Source organism: Salvelinus sp. IW2-2015, linkage group LG14 (genome assembly GCF_002910315.2).
Source record: "Salvelinus sp. IW2-2015 linkage group LG14, ASM291031v2, whole genome shotgun sequence".
Taxonomy (NCBI): Eukaryota; Metazoa; Chordata; class Actinopteri; order Salmoniformes; family Salmonidae; genus Salvelinus; species Salvelinus sp. IW2-2015.
Genome location: NC_036854.1, coordinates 8,921,740 through 8,942,678, shown reverse-complemented (window position 1 = coordinate 8,942,678; position 20,939 = coordinate 8,921,740). Strand labels below are relative to the sequence as shown.

General features: G+C 42.4%; 1 protein-coding gene across 1 annotated transcript in view; it reads left to right on the top strand.

The window, feature by feature from the left end:
• The window catches only part of syne1a (spectrin repeat containing, nuclear envelope 1a), a 183,201-nt gene that overhangs the window by 135,064 nt on the left and 27,198 nt on the right, over window positions 1-20,939 (top strand). Inside the window, 7 exon segments of the mRNA XM_070446763.1 lie at window positions 56-150; window positions 226-460; window positions 700-894; window positions 12,099-12,224; window positions 14,593-14,748; window positions 16,370-16,528; window positions 16,752-16,918. Of these exon segments, the coding sequence (XP_070302864.1) occupies window positions 56-150; window positions 226-460; window positions 700-894; window positions 12,099-12,224; window positions 14,593-14,748; window positions 16,370-16,528; window positions 16,752-16,918 (1,133 nt within the window).

The window sequence follows — 20,939 nt, the reverse complement described above, 5'->3', positions numbered from 1 at the left end:
TTGTAAGCTGTTTCTCTGTACCTGTATGTTGATCTCTGTAAATGTTTCTGTATAGTTGTTCCAGACAGAAATGTTCAGCAGGCAGCAGATTCTCTACTCCATCATCAGTGACGGCCATCGCCTGCTGGACCAGGGACAGGTGGACGACAGGTAAGGAACACACACACAAACACACACACACACATAATGGTTTATTTGGGGTAAATCTCTCTCTCTTTCCTGCAGGGATGACTTCAGCCTGAAACTGGCTCTGCTGGGTAACCAATGGCAGGGTGTTGTGAGGCGGGCCCAGCAAAGGAGAGGGATAATTGACAGCCTGGTCCGCCAATGGCAGCGCTACAGGGAGATGGCGGAGAAGCTGCGGCGATGGCTACAGGAAGTGTCTCGCGACCCGGAAGTGCATCAACAAGGAGAGGCGGTGGCCTTACAGGAGGCCAGGACCATGTTGGACCAGATACAGGTGGGTGGAATAGACATACTTCTCCTCTATGTGGTATATTGTGACCTGTAACTGGCATAAAGCTTCAATAAAAGTTATAAGCATTTCAGTGTTCACACAATGTTTTTGCATTGCTGAGGTTTAACAATGTAGTCAGTGTAATAACACATAGACTGGACAATAAATATAAATTCCATATAATTTCATTATATATTTCCCACAATAAAGACTGACAGTAAACCCAAACCTTCTCCCCCTAGTTGAGGGAGCGTGTGCTCCAGAGGCAGCAGGGTGGCTACATCCTGGCGGTGGAGGCGGGGCGGAGCCTGCTCCTGTCAGCTGACGCCAGGGAGGAGTCAGCCCTGCAGACGGAGCTGATGGACATGCAGGAGTGCTGGAGACATGCCAACGTCCGATTGGACGAACAGAAGAGAGAGCTGCTAAGCTTGCTCAAGGTCTGTCATTCCACAACCAACACACAACCAAAGCACAACCACCACACAACCAAACCATAAGCACCACACAACCAACACACAACCAAACCACAACCAACACACAACTCAACCACAACCCAACCACAACCAACCCACAGCCAACACACATCCTACATTCAACCAACACACAACCAACCCACAACAAACACACAACCAACACACAACTAACCCACAACCAACACACAACCAACATACCTAGTTATTATGGCCATTGAATTGTTAGAACAGGTTTTTGATGTACCAATACCTTGGCATCAGGTCTATGAACTGACATATAAAACAACAATTGATACATCAATCTGTTTGCTTCAATTTAAGCTATATAAAATACTTGCTACAAAAAGAATGCTTAATATATGGCGCATTGAACAGTCAGCATTGAGCTGCCTGCCACAAGGAATTTTGTTTTTTCTCTGGTACTGTCCATCGGTGGCTCGATTTTGGAGTTAGTTCCAGGAATGGTTGTTAAGTCATAATATCGGGGTTCAGATGGACCTGCAAACTGTATTGTTAAGGGATCTGAAAAACCACCATCAGTCAATGGGAAATATCATTATACTCTTGGGTAAAGTATTTATTTTTAGGGCAATATTGGTAGAAATTTTGGAGGGATGTATTGCAAAAGTATATAGCAAAATGGCATTATACTGGGAACGATTGGTTCATCTGTGGACATCGGACTGTTGGAATAAAATGAATGGTGGATTGGGCGCTGTGGGTGAAAATCCAGCACTTGAAGAAAGAGGAAATTAGGATTCAATTATATATATTACCTTTTTTAGCAGGGAGTCACCATCGAGACCAGTGTCTCTTTTTTAAGGGAGCCCTGCATATACAATTTCATAGAACAAAAAAATTGTATACACTATAAAACAAGTAAAATACAGCACGACACAAATTGCACAGACAAACATAAATATGTACAAAACACTAAACACAATCAACTAAAACAAACTCATTCTTCATTGTCGCAGGGTGAGTACATCTGACAATGTGCTCTCCCGTCCATTAGACATTTTGTCTGCAGGAACTCGCTCTTTTTTACTCGGTCCACTYGTCCAAGTACTGATGCATTTGTGGCATGATGTGAACAGTACGAATTTGTGTCACTACCAAAGTCTAATGGTTTTAAATGACTGTTTTGTATTGTCTGGAAACTCACTTGTAGAATTCGCTTGCAGTAGGTCTCTTAAAAAAGAGAAGCCGTGCAAGGTTATTAAACAGAGGKGCCTAGTTATTCTTCTGTTGTTGATATCAGGTAACGTGCAGCCTAACCCTGGCCCTGATATGCAATGTCTCCAAACCCCCTCTGATTTTAAATCTACATCTGGTTTTGGTATTTTTAATTTAAATGTACGCAGCCTGTTGTCAAAAATTGATGGGGTTAGGATTTGGGCTAAATCCACTGATGCTGATGTAATTGTGTTTTCTGAAACCTGGCTCAGCAAGTCTGTTTTTGATAAGGATATTTGTATAAGTGGTTACAATGGTTATCGCACTGATCGGGTTAAGAAAGGTGGGGGTGTGGCTATATATGTCAAATCTAAATTCCATGTAAGTGTGGCAAAGTCTGTAACTATTTGTAAACAGTTGGAATTTCTTGCTTTGAATATTGAGGTTTCAAAGGGCCTCTCTATAACTGTGATTGGCTGTTATAGACCCCCCTCTGCTCTCGGTGATGCATTTTCTTCTTTGACGCACCTTATGTCTAAACTTCTTTACAGTGAAATGATCTTGATTGGTGATCTCAACTGGTGTTGGTTAAAGCTGGTGTCTGATGATTTAAAAATGTTTTGTAATTCTATGAATCTTACCCAGTTGATTAACTCACCCACTCGCCCAAATCTTAAATGCCCAGATAAATCTACCCTGATTGATTTGATATCGACAAATGTTCTACATAAATATTCTGCGGTTGGTGTTTTTTGTAATGATTTAAGTGACCATTGTGCTGTTGTTGCTGTTAGAAATACTAAGGTTCCTAAGACAAACCCACGTTTTATTCRTAAGAGAAATTTGAAGTGTTTTAATGAGCAGGCTTTCTTTCTTTCATGATTTGTTTTATTTTGACTGGAGCAAGATTGAGCTTATCCCTGATGTGGAAACTGCCTGGATATTCTTTCATGATGGTTTTTTCCAAATAGTAAACAAACATGCCCCATTCCGCAGGTTCAGGGTTAAAGGGCGGGATAATCCATGGTTTTCTTCTGAGCTGTCTTGTATTATTCACGACCGTAATCTAGCCTGGGCTAAAGCAAGGAAATCTTGTTCTGATGCTGATTGGCTTATTTTTAGGCAGTTACGAAAACAAGTGTTCTTTTCTTCTCAGGAAGGCCAAGTCTGAATATTTTATGTCTGTTACCACTGATAACCTGAATGACCCTAGAAAGTTTTGGAAKGCTATTAAGTCTATGTCTGATAACAGTAATGTTAATGAATTACCGTCATGTGTTTTGAAGGACTCTGTTGCTATATATGACAAAACTGAAATGCTGAATTGTTTCAATGAGCRCTTTGTATCATCTGGTAGGCTGTTTGATTCAGTGTCCTCTGTCTCTGTACAACCCTGTGTGGATGAACCAGTGTCCTCTGTCTCTGTACAACCCTGTGTGGATGAACCAGTGAGAACTGTCATACTTTTACACTTTTTGCCATTCTCAGTGCAGGTGGTACTAAAGCCTGAATCCTTAGATCAAAGAAAGCTGCAGGTCTGATCTTCTTGATCCTGCTTTTTTACATCTGGCAGCTGATTTCATAGCTGAACCACTTTACATATCTGTTCAATCTAACCCTGGAATGTAATGAAATTCAAAGATCTGGAATCAGCATTTGTCTTCCACTTTAAAGGGGAGATCAATCTTTATATAATTATAGGCCATCTAAAGCTGTCACCCTGGTACACTGAAACACTGTGAAACTTTGTAAGTGAACAGCTAAAGTTTTATTTACTAACTTCTATTTATCAAATGTCCAATCGGGCTAAGGAAGAAGCATAGCACAATACAACAGCCATGAAGGTTTTAAATGATATCACTGAAGCCCTTGACAAAAAACAGCACTGTCTCACTTTATTATTGATCTCTCTAAGGCTTTTGATACAGTTGATCATGCTATACTAGGCAGAAGATGTTGAGTGTAGGTCTTTTGGGCATGCAGTTGCATGTTTCTAGTAATCTATCTGGTACTGATAGAACTCAGTGCACTCAATTTGATGGGCTTATGTCTGTTAAATTGTCTGTCCTTAAGTGTGTCCCAAGCCTGTTTTACTTCTCTCTCTCTTATTCCTCTATTTAATAAAATGATTTAGACAAAAATCCAAAATGCTACCACTTAAGTTTTTATGCGATGATCACTGTGTTATTTTACTTTGTGCCTCAATCCTCTTGAGCAAAAGTCTCCAGAACTTGCAAACTGCTTTTATACTTCAACATCACTGTGTCATTGCTAAGCTTCGCCTCAACTGACAAACTAAACTAATTGGTGTGTGCTAATGTAAGAATAGACCCTTGAAACCTTCAACCTATTAACTACCTGTCCTAGCGCAAGGAGAGAGTTGTAACCTCTATAAAATATCTTGAATCTAATTGATGACGGCCTCTCTTTTACAATTGCATATTCACACAACTTACAAAACAACTGGAAGCTGAAATTGGATTTTATTTTAGGAATAAGGCCCTGTTTTTCTTTGAAGCCAGAAGGGGTAGGTAGTATCAGCTACATTTAGCCTTTACTAGACTATGGGGATTTATATATGAATGCTTCCGCTCAGTGTTTGAGATCAATTGACACTCTTTACCATGGCACTTTGAGATTTATTTTAAACTGCAAACCCTTACGCACCACTGCACTTTGTATACCGGGTTGGCTGGCCTTCTCTAGTCACTCTGTAGGCTCAGTCACTGGACTTTTATTTACAAACAGTTTGGGCTTTACTGACCTCTTTTATATTGGGGCATTTTTATTGTTCAGAAATGTGGTGGGTACTCTCTTCGTTCGCTGGACTTTAACCTGCTAACTGTTCCAAATGTCCGAACTGAATTTGGTAAAAGGGCTTTTATGTACTCTGCGCCATCATCTTGGAACACCTTACAAAATACTTTTAAACTGGAAGAACTTGTCCCGATTGGTGTTTTTAAATCACTGATGAAGGATTTTGAGGCTGATTCCCTGACCTGTCAATGTTTTTAATTTGCTGTTTTTGGTTTTGTTTTACTCTTGTGAATTCWATGGYTTTTACTAGATTACTTGTAGTTTTTCATGTTRTCTGTCTGTAATTTTTGTAATGACTTGGTGCTGCCTATCTTGGCCAGGACGCTCTTGAAAAAGAGATTTTAAATCTCAATGAGCCCTTCCTGGTTAAATAAAGATTAAATAAAAAGAAATTAAATAAAATTATAACATTCCTCTGTCCACTCTCTAAACCAAAGGAGTCTCCAGAGTTAACCAACCCTGTTAGATAACTTGTAATTATAAATCTTAATATCGAAGTTAGGTAAGTCGGAAACTTGTGGAGCAGGGCTTTGTAAACAAAAATWGCGTAATGATGCGATCTACGTGACTTCAAAGGGGACAAGACAACCTTTTGGTAAAGAATACAGTGATGAGTAATAAAACTCTATCCTGTGATAAAACGAAAGGCTCAATGAAAAACAGCATCCAGGGGTTTAAGAGTAGAGGCAGCTGCACTTTGATAAATAGTATCACTGTTATCAAGAAAAGGTAGAATGGTTGACTGCACAATATTCTTCCTGCTGACTGGAGAGAGACAAGATTTGTTTCTGTAAAAAAAAGCCCACTTTAAATCTTAATTTGTTAACAAGCTCATTCGTATGTTTTAGGGTAATGGGACTGTAGCCTTGTCGCAGCCAGGTCAGTAGTCAGGGTAATGGGGCTGAAGCCTTGTCACAGCCAGGTCAGTAGTTGGGGTAATGGGACTGTAGCCTTGTCACAGCCAGGTCAGTAGTCGGGGTAATGGGACTGTAGGCTTGTCACAGCCAGGTCAGTAGTCGGGGTAATGGGACTGTAGCCTTGTCACAGCCAGGTCAGTAGTCGGGGTAATGGGACTGTAGTCTTGTCACAGCCAGGTCAGTAGTCGGGGTAATGGGACTGTAGCCATGTCACAGCCAGGTCAGTAGTCAGGGTAAGTGCTACCAAATAATATAATCTGCATGTACAATGAACTGAAATATAAACGGAACATGTCAAGTGTTGGTCCAATGTTTCATGAGCTGAAATAAAAGATCCCAGAAATGTTCCACACGCACAAAAAAGCGTATTTCTCTAAAATGTTGTGCACAAATGTTTTTACATCTCTGTTAGTGAGCATATATAATTTGCCAAGATAATCCATCCACTTGACAGGTGTGGCATATCAAGAAGTTGATTAAACAGCATGATCATTACACWGGTGCACTTTCTGCTGGKGACAATAAAAGGCCACTCTAAAATGTGCGGTTTTGTCACACAACACTATGCCACAGATGTCTCAAGTTTTGAGGGAGTGTGCAATTGGCATGCTGACTGCAGGAATGTCCACCAGCGCTGTTGCCAGATAATTGAATGTTAATTTCTCTACCTTAAACCACCTCCAATGTCATTTTTTTAAACATTTGGTAGTATGTCCAACTGGCCTCACAACCGAACACAATATGTAACCACGCCAACCCAGGACCTCAACATCCAGCTTCTTCACCTGCAGGATCGTCTGAGACCAGCCACCTGGACAGCTGATAAAACTGTGGGTTTGCACAACCGAAGAATTTCTGCACAAACTGTCAGAAACCGTTTCATGGAAGCTCATCTGCGTGCTGTCGTCCTCACCAGGGTCGTAACCAATGGGCAAATGCTCAGCTTTGATGGCCACTGGCACGCTGGAGAAGTGTGCTCTTCACGGATGAATCCCGGTTTCAACTGTAACGGGCAGATGGCAGACAGGGTGTATGGTGTCGTGTGGGCGAGCAGTTTGCTGATGTGAACAGAGTGCCCCATGGTGGCGGTGGGGTTATGGTATGGGCAGGTATAAGCTACAGACAACGAACACAATTGTATTTCATCGATGGCAATTTGAATGCACCATGACGAGATACCGAGAAATACCGTGAGATACCGTGACGAGATCCTGAGGCCCATTGCCGTGCCATCCATCCACCGCCATCACCTCATGTTTCAGCATGATAATGCACGGCCCATGTTGCAACGATCTGTGCACAATTCCTGGAGGCTGAAAATGTCCCAGTTCTACCTTTTTTATATCTATATTCCCAGTCATGTGAAATCCATATACAGTTGAAGTCGGAAGTTTACATACACCTTAGCCAAATAYATTTAAACTCAGTTTTTCACAATTCCTGACATTTAATCCTAGTAAAAATTCCCTGTCTTAGGTCAGTTAGGATCACCACTTTATTTTAAAAATGTGAACGTCAGAATAATAGTAGAGAGAATTATTTATTTCAGCTTTTATTTCTTTCATCACATTCCCAGTGGGTCAGAAGTTTACATACACTCAATTGGAGTATTTGGTGCATTGCCTTTAACTTGGGTCAAATGTTTCGGGTAGCCTTCCAAAAGCTTCCCACATAATTTGGTGAATTTTGCCCATTTTCTCTGACAGAGCTGGTGTAACTGAGTCACGTTTGTAGGCCTCCTTGCTCGAAGACGCTTTTTAATTTCTGCCCACACATTTTCTCTAGGATTGAGCTCGGGCTTTTGTATGGCCACTCCAATACCTTGACATTTTGTTCTTAAGCCATTTTTCCACAACTTTGGAACTATGCTTGGGGTCATTGTCCATTTGGAAGAACCATTTGCGACCAAGCTTTATTCCTGACTGATGTCTTGAGATGTTGCTTCAATATATCCACATAATTTTCTTTCCTCATAATGCCATCTATTTTGTGAAGTGCACCAGTCCCTCCTGCAGCAAAGGACCCCCACAACATGATGCTGCCACCCCCGTGCTTCACGGTTGGGATGGTGTTCTCGTCGCTTGCCAAGCCCCCCCCTTTTTCCTCCGAAAATAACGATGGTCATTATGGCCAAACAGTTCTATTTTTGTTTCATCAGACCAGAGGACATTTCTCCAAAAAGTATGATCTTTGTCCCATGTGCAGTTGCAATCCGTAGTCTGGCTTTTTTATCGGTTTTGGAGCAGAGGCCTCTTCCTTGCTGAGCGGCCTTTCAGGTTATGTCGAGTATAGGATTGTTTTAATGTGGACATAGATACTTTGTACTTGCTTTTTCCTCCAGCATCTTCACAAGGTCCTTTGCTGTTGTTCTGGGTGATTTGCATTTCTCGCACCAAAGTACGTTCATCTCTAGGAGACAGAACGCGTCTCCTTCCTGAGTGGTATGACGGCTGCATGGTCCCATGGTGTTTACACTTGCGTACTATTGTTTGTACAGATGAACGTGTACCTACAGGCATTTGGAAATTGCTCCCAAGGATGAACCAGATTTGTGGAGGTCTAAAAAATTTTTCTGAGGTCTTGGCTGATTTCTTTGATTTTCCCATGATGTCAAGCAAAGAGGCACTGCGTTTGAAGGTAGGCCTTAAATACATACACAGTACACCTCCAATTGACTCAAATGATGGCAATTAGCCTATCAGAAGCTTCTAAAGCCATGACATAATTTTCTGGAATTTCCAAGTTTAAAGGCACAGTCAACTTAGTGTATGTAAACGTCCGACCCACTGGAATTTGATACAGTGAATTATATGTGAAATAATCTGTCTGTAAAACAATTGTTGGAAAAATTACTTGTGTCATGCACAAAGTAGATGTCCTAACCGATTTGCCCAAACTATAGTCTGTTAACAAGACATTTTGTGAGTGGTTGAAACACGAGTTTAATGACTCCAACTGTCACGTTCCTGACCTGTTTTCTCTTGTTGTATGTCTTTATTGGTCAGGGCGTGAGTGTTGGGTGGGCTAGTCTATGTTTTGTATTTCTATGTTGGGTTTTGTGTTCGGCCTGGTATGATTCTCAATTAGAGACAGGTGTGTATCGTTTGTCTCTGATTGAGAGTCATACTAAGGCAGCCAGGGTTTCACTGGGGTTTTGTGGGTGTTTGTTCCTGTGTCAGTGTTTGGGCCACACAGGACGGTTGAAGGTTAGTCACGTTTGTTGTTTTGTAGTTTTGTAGTGTCTTGTTTGCTGTTTTCATTAAAAGTATGATTAATCACCAATCCGCATCTTGGTCCGATCCATGCTCCTCCTCGTCTGAGGAGGAGAACAACAATGACTGCCTTTACACCAACCTAAGTGTATGTAAACTTCCGACTTCAACTGTATTATGGCCTAATGAAGTTATTTCAATTGACTGATTTCCTTATATGAACTGTAACTCAGTAAAATCTTTGAAATTGTTGCATGTTGCATTTATATTTTTGCTCAGTGTAGATAAAATATAAAACTTCTATATAAATAGAAATAGTGAAAAGAACTGGTCCTGGAATCGACCCCTGCAGAACACCTTTATGTACGTCAATMAATTCTGACTTAACCCCATCAATCACTATGGCCTGAGTTTCTACACACTAATCATGAAACCAAGAGCAGTTGTCAGAGCCCAGGCCAATCGAGGACAACTTGTTCAATAAAATAGCATGATCAACAGTATCAAACGCTTTTGACAGGTCCACAAACAAGGCAGCACATTCATTTTAACGCCTAAAGCATTGACTAAATAATTAACAACTAATGTGGTTGCTGTGATAATGCAGTGCCCTAGCCTAAACCCAGATTGATTTGTATTGTAATAGGGTCCTGTATGTAGCTGGTGTAGAGAGTCAAGCGCAGGACAGCAGAGATGAGTAATCAACGTACTTAACTCAAAATACAAAAATATAAGGCAAATATTACGAGCCCACAATAACGGACCGATTTACAAAGAACAATCACTCACAAACAAACATGGGGAACAGAGGGTTAAATAATAAACAGGTAATTGGGTGAGTGAAACCAGGTGTGTAAGACTAAGACAAAACAAATGGAAAATGAAAAGTGGATCGGCGGTGGCTAGAAGGCCAGTGACGTCGACCGCCGAACGCCGCCCGAACAAGGAGAGGGACCGACTTCGGCGGAAGTCGTGACATGTATTCAAAATACAGTACCATGCTCAGATAAAAAAGAGCAGAATTTACTTATATGAGTGAAATAGCTCTAAGTAGCAATAGAAGTACAGTTGTCCGTTAGTTTACTCCAATTAGGGTAGGGATGGTAGGTTAGGGGGGGAAGTTTTGAGAAAATAAAAAATTATAATAAAAAAATCTAAGGGGGATTAGAATTGATTCATAAATGTATAGAACCTACAATCGATCTGCAATATTAAAGCTGATCTACCCCCCTGCCAAAAAAAACACACAACCCAAACACAACTAACACTCAACCAACACAAACCACCAAACCACAACCAAAATACAACAAATCAAAACTAACCCACAGCCAACACACAACCTACACTCAACCAAGAACCAACACTCAACCAACACACAACCAACACGTAACCAAACTGCCTGCATGGGACATTGTTGTTTATTCAGTTGGGTGTAATGTTTAGACATCCCTCTGTCACCTTCCAGATTGTGCCTTGATTGACTATTTTACATCAAGAATCAAGTCTGTTCTACACAACACATTTCTATATCTGAGTGTTCTGTGACTAAGCTTTCCAAGTGCTTGCCATGTACCCAGACTGAAACCATATGCTGTACAGTAGATTCCTTGCCAGGCATGATTGGGTTGTAGCAGTTTGTCACCAGTCCGGGTGCTAGTCTGCTTCAGCAGGAGCCAGCACCATTTTTTATTTCTCTCCATTGCAAGTCTATTTTTGGATCACCTAGTTTGAACCAGAGCTTACGTTTTACCTGATATGCTCTTGCATGGATCTCTATTGCTGCATCACATTGGGATGCAATGTATTTATGATATTGCTACATTGCATTGGTGTGCATGTTAGTTCAACCTCTCTATTTGATCAGAATATGAATTAGCATCATATGCTAAGCTAGCAGCTGATCCTGTATGCAGCCAGCAGTATAAAGGTCATATGAAAGAGGGCCTGGAGGTCTGCAGTACATACAGTATGAAGCCTAATGAGGAGCAGGGCTGGTTTAAAATGCAGGACAGTGAAACCAAATGATCACATCTATTATGCATGCTGTCCAGAGCGCAGCCTAACCACTGCCAGGAATAGAAAAAGGGACAACAGACAGATAGTGAGGGAGTGTCAGCAGTGTAAAAGTATGTGCACGAGCACACACACACACACACACACGCGTGCACACGCACGCAAGCACACACACACCTGTCTCTTATACACATCTAGATGTGTATAAGAGACAACATATACACACATACACACACACACACACACACACACACACACACACACACACACACACACACACACACACACACACACACAGACAGGCTCCAGGCAGTGTGCAGTCACTCAGACATAATCAGAGATGAAGCCATGGAGAGAAGTGAATTTTATGGGCTGGGAGAGCAGTCTTTAAGAGGGCTGTGTATGTGACGCAGTTTATAGGCTTTAGTAAAGGAAGATGGCTATATTCTCCCTCCTCCTCCTTCTCCCCTCTCCCTCCATCCCTCAAGTGATGACTCAATCTTGAGACAGATAGCTAGCCACTGGCACACTAGGTACTCTGCTCCGGCTATTCTATTTTGGAGAATTGTGGTTCTTCTTCAAATATTACTTTTGCGTCTGGCTCTAAGTATTATTTTATCTCTGACCATGGCCATGAATTCAACCTCTGTTATTTTAATGACATTGGTTCTCTGGCTTGTGTAATTCTACCATCTCACTCTAGCCTTGGGTATTGCTAGTCAGTGCCTGTAGCTGTATTGTTACACTGCTCAGTAGTCTGTTAACTATGTTGATAGATGGTTGTGTATTCTACGTCTCTCTCTCTCTCTCTCTCGCCATCACTGCTGCTACTGCAGGGAGAATGTTTTGCTACCCCTGCGCTATTGAATCTAGACAGATCTGCAGTAACAGCAGCAACACGGGCAAGTGGTGACAGAGAGAGCGAGAGAGAGCGAGAGAGAGTGTGTTGACATTGAGAGTGTATGTGGCATCAGGGCTACTGGAAGGTGCCGTGCTCGATCTCTAAAGAGTGTGTATTCGTGTGTGTGTGTAGGACTGGGGCCGCTGTCAGAAGGGCATAGCTGCGTCTTTGGAGAAGCTGAGGGCCTTTAAGAGGAAGCTGTCCCTGCCTCTACCAGACAACCATGAGGAGCTGCACTCTGAGCAAGTCCGCTGCAAGGTGAGACACACACACACACACACACACACACACACACACACACACACACACACAGACACACACACACAGACTCCTGGATTTGTCCAGAGTGCTCCAGCCGTCTTTCTAATCTCGACACAGTGACACGTATTCCTCAGATTCCACATTACAACAGTGTGTCTGCTGTGTATCACTGGCTTGGTGTTATGTTGGGGATGCCTGTGTAACTAGCTCTTTGCTTTCACAATGTAGTAATATACAAATGTAAAATGCAGGACCGATTTGGACTGCATGTTGTATTTCATGTTCCCTGCTTCATGACCATCTCTGATCTGTGCAGACACACTGTGATCACACTCTGTTTGCTGTGTGCACTGTACTCACACAGTGACACTCTGTTGGCTGTGTGCACTGTACTCACACAGTGAAACTCTGTTTGCTGTGTGCACTGTACTCACACAGTGACACTCTGTTTGCTGTGTGCACTGTACTCACACAGTGATGTTTCATGCATGACATGTCCTCTACTCCTTAGGGTGAAGGGCCAGTAGCATGGTTAGCCTCTGCCAGGGCATCAGCTTTCTTCTGTGTGTGTGTGTGTGTGTGTGTGTGTGTGTGTGTGTGTGTGTGTGTTAGGCAATTTCATATTATGTAATAAGTTAACGTAATCCACCTGCAACACAAACCGTTAGTAAATAGCTGACACACTGGCAAGGAAGACGTGAGCCTAGTTGCTAATATTTGTGTTTTGGTTTTGGCTTTGGTTTGCAGACAGTTCAGACAGATTTTATTTTTATTCTGTCCTTGCCTATTTTTTGTGTTAGATTTCCCTGTTTTACGTCTAAGATTTAACACTAAGATAATGTTGTTGGTTATGTTTCCAAGAGGAAATGCCCTTAAGATGCTGTGCTTCATACACACATCATCTTTTATGATTCATTTAGCCTTAGTCATGTTTTCAGCTGAAGCGTTTTAAGACACGTCCTCCTAGTGTTTTCTGTGGCTTTTATGACTCATCACCCGCAGCACCATCTGGTGATGCAGTGGTGCTCAAACAACAGATTAGATAGCTGGTTTTAGCCTGGTGTGACGCTCAGGTTGGCTAGGCTCAGTTAGTCTATATAATATTTTGTTACAATCTTCTCAAACCCCAAAAAGATTTGCTCAGCTCTGCATTAGGGCTGGGCGGTTACCATATTTTAATATATACCAATTATTGATGCATGGACCGGTTTGKTTTTTTTCTTTACCTTCTATAAAAGGTATTTGAATGTTTGGTTTGTTAAATGTGATACGCTGTGTGTAACGTCCATTTGTATAGTTTACTCTGCTACCTGAGTCATCCCTCTCTCCTCTCTGTCTCTCCACGCCGCTTCCACACAGACCTAGTCCCACCCATCACTCAAGGAGCACATGTTGCTGTTGCTAGACCACGAGACACTTTCATTCAGTCTGCATGGTCAATGCAGCACATGCAACAATGTTGTTTCCACTTTGATCTTAATATAAATCCACAAGCATTCTATAATTACAATATTAGTTTGTGTTTCTTACATCAGCAAACAGCTAGYTTGTATTKTCTTAGCAAGTTAAGTTAAATCGTGTTAGCCAATAATGCTACTCGCTAGCTAACTAGCTAATAAAAGTACTGAGTCAGAGCAAACGTAGCTGGTTAATACAGCCTGATACCAGTGCTGGTGGAGGCCTAAATCAGCATGTTGTTTGTGCAACAATATATTCTAAATCAAAGAGGAATAGGCAAAGCATGAATATGTTGGCTATATGAACAAAGATTTAACGTAGCCAAAGATAATAGGGTGCCATAGGAAACACAGAACATCACTAATAAACATTATATTTACATGATTCCAAAAGTTCACCCAAGTGTTTTGATCTAAATCACAATTGCAACATTTGGTTAAAAATAAGGCCTAGTATTTTTGCCCATATCGTGGCAGTGTGGAAATGATCTGAAATGAGTGCAGGAAATGCAGGAAATTATTTTAGGTTGAAGTTAAATGAAACATTATATAACAATCAGAATGGAGAAAGACCCATTGAAATTATTTAGAATATATGTGTTGCCACCCTAGAGTCACGCACTACTCATAAAGCAAATTTAGAGCTTTTATTAATCAAAAACATGAAATACCGTCAAATACCGTCATACCGTCAAAATTTGAAAAATACCATGATATGATATTTTGCCCATATCGCCCAGCCCTACTCTGCATTCCTCTATATTAGTTTAAATGATTGTGTTTGTGTGTTGTGTATCTGTCTTTMAATTAATGTTAAGTAGTTGAAGAGCTGTATCGGGAGTGTGATAGATGACCTTTATGTGTGTGTATCCTCTCTCTCTAACCCATCATCTCTCTGTGTGGTGTAGGAGTTAGAGAGCAATGTGGATGGCTGGACTGATGACCTCACCTCTCTGTTCCTGCTGAGGGATTCTCTGGAGGGCGTGGTCAGTGCTGATGACCTCACAGTCCTGCAGGACCGCCTCCAGCTGCTGCAGCGCCAGTGGGAGGAGATCTGTCACCAGGTAGACACACCTGGCGCGCACACACACACACACACACACACAGTGGGAGGATATACACTACCGTTCAAAAGTTTGGGGTCACTTAGAAATGTCCTTGTTTTTGAAAGAAAAGCAGATTTTTTGTCCATTAAAATAACATCAAATTGATCAGAAATACAGTGTAGACATTGTTAATGTTGTAAATGACTATTGAAGCTGGAAACTGCTGATTCTTTTATGGAATATCTACATATATGTACAGAGGCCCATTATCAGCAACCATCAGTCCTGTGTTCCAATGCCACGTTGTGTTAGCTAATCCAAGTTTATCATTTTAAAAGGCTAACTGATCATTAGAAAACCCTTTTGCAATTATGTTAGCACAGCTGAAAACTGTTGTTCTGATTAAAGAAGCAATATAACTGGCCTTCTTTAGACTAGTTGAGTATCTGGAGCATCAGCATTTGTGGTTTCGATTACAGGCTCAAAATGGCCAGAAACAAAGACCTTTCTTCTGAAACTCATCAGTCTATTCTTTTTCTGAGAAATGAAGGCTATTCCATGCGAGAAATTGCCAAGAAACTGAAGATCTCGTACAGCGCTGTGTACTACTCCCTTCACAGAACAGCACAAACTGTCTCTAACCAGAATAGAAAGGGGAGTGGGAGGCCCCGGTGCACAAGAGGACAAGTACATTAGCGTCTAGTTTGAGAAACAGACGCCTCACAAGTCCTCAACTGGCAGCTTCATTAAATAGTACCCGCAAAACACCAGTCTCAACGTCAACAGTGAAGAGGTGACTCCGGGATGCCGGCCTTCTAGGCAGTTCCTCTGTCCAGTGTCTGTGTTCTTTTGCCCATCTTAATCTTTTCTTTTTATTGGCCAGTCTGAAAAAAAACAATGTCTACACTCTATTTCTGATCAATTTGATGTGATTTTAATGGACAAAAAATGAGCTTTTCTTTCAAAAACACTGACATTTCTAAGTGACTCCAAACTTTTGAACGGTAGTGTATGTCAGCAGGTACACACACGCACGTCATGAACCATAACTCACCTGGCACATGTGTTCAGCACATCCTAAATACAATTGGATATCACAAAATTGGGGATAATGAATACAAATAATACTAGAGTGTCTGACTGTGTATCTCTATAGTCAATGCTTTACCACCCAGCCTAGACTTGAGTGTCTCTGGCCCAGCTCTCACAGATACAAAAGTCATCTAATCAGTCTGTTCCCAGATCATTACACATTATGCWAAAATAAACAGTGGGCTATATATCTGTTACACATTGTTAGCTTGGCCTGAGTGTGCATGGCTCTTTAGCACAGTGAACAGAGACACAGCAGTGGTGTCTTAACTGTGATGAAGTCCATATGCTGTGTGTTCAGTAAGCATATCTATTGCTTATGTTCCGGACGTCACTCACACACAGTGTCATTGTGCCTTAGAGATAATGTAAGGTCGGGGTTAGTTTGGTTCCGGCAGAGAGGATATGCATAGATAACTGCACAGGACTGGGAGCTTGGCACGCTTTGTAGTTGCTGTTTCAAAGAGTTTTTATTGACTCCAGATATTGTCTGTTTTTCTTCTGCGCCCTCCTCCTCTGACCCCCACCCCCCTCCTCCCCTCCATAGCTGTCCCTGCGCAGGCAGCAGGTGAGTGAGAAGCTGAATGAGTGGGCAGTGTTTAACGAGAAGAACAAGGACCTGTGTGAGTGGCTTACCCAGATGGAGAGCAAGGTGTCTCAGAATGGAGACATCAGCATCCAGGAGATGATCGAGAAGCTGCGCAAGGTGATTACACACACACTCACAAAGACATAAACACGACATATAAATACACACTCATTCATACATCTTCATGATCAAGACACACAACAATACACACACTCGCATGCACGCACGCACGCACGCACACACACACACACACACACACACGCACACGCAGACACACACACTCTCTCAATCTCGATCTCACACCTTCTCACGACCTCCTTTTGCAATCCCCCTCTCCCAGGACTACCAGGAAGAGATCGGTGTGGCCCAGGAGAATAAGCAGCAGCTGCAGGTGATGGGGGAGCGCTTGGCCAGGGCCAGCCATGAGAGCAAGGCTGCAGAGATACAACACAAACTCAGCAAGGTCAGCGAGCGCTGGCAACACCTGCTGGACCTCATCGCTGCTAGGTGAGCATGACGGGGATCTGGGTGCAATGTGGGTGAGTGGGGAGATTAWAGTTAAAGGATCACTTTACAAAAAATATATATTTTAGTACTTTTTCTTTAGTCTACTGTTGTCCCACTCCCAAGTGTGTTGATGATGTTGTACCACACACACACACACAAACACACACAAATTATTTTGTGTCGAGGTTCTGGCTAACAGCGATTAACTGCACGCAATAAAAAATAAAGAGAGTCACACACTCTATATATAAAAACCCAGTAATTTATTGGGTAAACCACCAACGTTTTGGCATCACTGTGCCTTCTTCACTGTGCCTTCACTGTGCCCTCTCCATGATTGTGCCTCCCACAATAACAATCCGGACATACCCCAACCAAAAACCACTGTGCCTTCACTGTGCCTTCTTCATCATTGTGCCTCCCACAATAACAATCCGGACATACCCCAACCAAAAACCCTGGATGAACGGCAATATCCGTACAATGCTGAGAGCCCGTACTGCAGCATTCATTGTCAGCAGAACGAACGCTGATGACTCGGTGGCGCGTTACGTGTACAAGGTGAGCAGGTACTACCTCCGCAAATCCATTTGGGATGCAAAAAGACAATACAGACTCAAACTTGAATTAATGTTCAACAACTCAGACTCGCAACACATGTGGCAAGGACTACGGACTATCACGGAGTACAAAGGCCAATCCAGCTGTGTGGTGCCCACCGAAGCCTCCCTCCCAGATGGGTTTAACACATTCTATGCTCGCTTAGAGGCAGACAACACCAAACACTCTCGCTGCTCCGGACGACTAGGTGATTATACTCTCCRAGGCTGACATGAGGAAAAAGAGTGAATACTCTCAAAGCCGCCGGCCCAGATGGCATCCCTGGCCGCATCCTCAGAGTGTGTGCTGACCAGCTGGCGGGTGTCTTTTTGGACATATTAAACCTGTCCCAGGCTGTTGTCCACACCTGCTTCAAGGAGACCACCATTGTCCCAGTCCCCAAGTAGGACAAGGTGACATGCCCCGTTGCACTCACCCCGGTCATCATAAAGTGCTTTGAGAGGCTGGTCATGGCCCACATCAAGGCCAGCATGCCTGGCACAATGGACCCACTCCAAATTGCCTACCACTCCAACAGATCCATGGAAGATGCCATTTCCATCGCTATTCACACGGCTGTAACACATCTGGACAAGAGGCACACCTATGTGAGAATGCTGTTTATTGACTACAGTTCAGCATTTAACACTATTGTTCCCTCCAAGCTCGACACCAAGCTCAGAACCCTGGGTCTGGATACCACTCTCTGCAACTGGATCCTGGACTGTGAGGATTGGCAACAACACCTCCTCCACACTGCCTCAACACAGGGCCCCCCCAGGGGTGTGTCCTCAGGCCTCTGCTGTACTCCCTGTTCACCCATGACTGTGTGGCTTTGCACAACACCCAACTCTATCATCAAGTTTGCTGATGAMACCACGGTTGTAGGCCTGATAACCAACAACAATGAATCAGCCTATAGGGAGGAGGTAARTTAACTGGCATTGTGGTGTCATGACAACAATCTCTCCCTAAAGGTCAGCAAAACAAAGGAGTTAGTTGTCGATTTCAGGAAGCAGAGAAGGGAACATGCCCCCCTTTTAATATTTATTTTATTTAACTAGGCAAGTCAGTTAAGAACACATTTTTATTTACAATGACAGCCTACACCGGCCAAACCCGGACGACGCTGGGCCAATTGTGCGCCGCCCTATGGGACTCCCAATCGCGTCTGGTGATACAGCCTGGATTCAACCCAGGGTGTCTGTAGTGACACCTCATGCACTGAGATGCAGTGCCTTAGACCGCTGCGCCACTCAGGAGTCAGAAAACAGAATGGAGACTAGAGTCAGAAAACAGAATGGAGACCAGTCAGAAAAGGAATGTGTTATCATGGTCAAAGATTAAGGTGTGCATTTTATGCACTGTAAATCCCTATGSGGGGAGGGAATGAACAGAGTTGCTGAGTTGGCTTTACTACCATCTTGCTCTTATGATATCAGACAATCTCGTCTGAACGTTAGACAATAAAATAGAAACACAATGGTTGTGTTTCAAACACTTGTTGGTCGGACAGATTCAGTTGGAAATTCACATTAACTTCATGGCTATCTGTAAAACGGCCTGAACGTTAGACAATAAAATAGAAACACTACAGTTGTGTACCTATAAAACAACCTGAAGAACCAATCTATTCATATCTTCAACTGGTCCACTGTCTTCAGCTTTGATAATGCCATGATATGGGGCGGCAGGGTAGCCTAGTGGGACTAGTAACTGAAAGGTTGCAAGTTCGAATCCCCGAGCTGCCAAGGTACAAATCTGACATTCTGCCACTGAACAGGCAGTTAACCCACTGTTCCTAGGCYGTCATTGAAAATAAGAATTTGTTCTTAAAGGACTTGCCTAGTTAAATAAAGGTAAAATAAAAAAAATATTCTGCCACTCAGAAGTCATGAGATGGGTGAGAAATCAGATGATGATTGAGCACAGGTGAAAAGACATTATAAAATGAACAACCACACTATGGCCCATTGACATAGCAGTGGGAGAGAGCCATCGATTGAGAAAAGAACATACCCCCCTGTCGAAGCAGATTGGTCAGATCACTGTGTTTTGTCTCCGTTAAACTCAGCATGGTTGATGCTTCAGAAGATTAGTCCATCATGGTCTCCTCAAGCAAGGGAACAATGAACTACAACAGAATAAAACCACACGTCTAAACTAAAGCAAGAGTACCTGCTGCCAGGTATATGAATGGACAATATTAAGATTGGATGACTCGCAATTAAGCACAAGCCGAGTTTGAGTGGGTGGTTTATTGATATTCTGCCTTATAGCAAAATGGGGAAAACAATATTTTCACTATGTGAGTGAGAAAAATATGTTGTTGTCCACTCCACCAGATGACAAACAAATAAATATGCAGAAATGTAAATATTAAATGTTTGKCAGCTACAATGGCAGTTATACACCAGTGTCTAAAATGTCAATACTCAGAGAAAATGTGGTTTGGATAAACAATAAGTGACATAAAAAAATATATGTAAAATAGAAAAACAGAATTGATCAAAACATACCATAGTTTAAGACTTCAAATATTAAGAAGACACTTCACAGTATAGTTACCAGAAAAAAACTTGATTGGTAGTTAAAAAATMAAAAGCATGGGGACTACTCAAAACGGTGCATGAGAAGGCCTGCTGCATCATCAAGGACCCCACACCCCCCAGCCAGGAGCTGTTCACTCCCTTACCGTTGGGCAGACGTTACAAGCCATCAGACTGCTAAACACTTGAACTTGACTGACCACCTGCACTGACTCTCTGCACCTTAGCACACATGCAAACATAAATATTTGACTATAAATTGTGCCTTCCTGTATTATACTTATGCTAAAATGTTTATTTTATTCTACAGAGCCTAGGGTTGCAAATGGAAAGGTATAGTACTGGAAACTTCCAAAGTTTACCAATATACTACCTGAATTGTTATGTAATCTATCACAAGACATCTAGTGGCCCTTTTTGGGTACTTCAGATTATCACGGGTGTCTGTGATTATCTCTGGCCCTCTGTGTGGCCTTATGAGGCCTTATGGCATGTAAAATAAACTCAGTTTATTAGGTACCCCGTTTATGAAAATGGTTAACTCCTACAGACAGTGAGTCACGTGACCGTGGCTTGCTATATAAAGCAGGCAGAGAAGAATTGAGGCATTCAGTACTGTTTGATTGAGCGTTAGAATGAGCTAAACGAGTCACCTAAATTACTTTGAGCGTGGTATGATCGTCGGTGCCAGGTGTGCCGTTTCCAATATCTCAGAAACGGCCGACAGCCTGGGGTTTTCACGCACGACAGTGTCTAGGGTTTACAGAGAACGGTGCAACAAACAAAAAACATCCAGTCAGCGGCAGTCCTGTGGGCGAAAACAGCTCGTTGATGAGAAGTCGTTCAAGCTAAGAGGCGGACCAGAAATATGC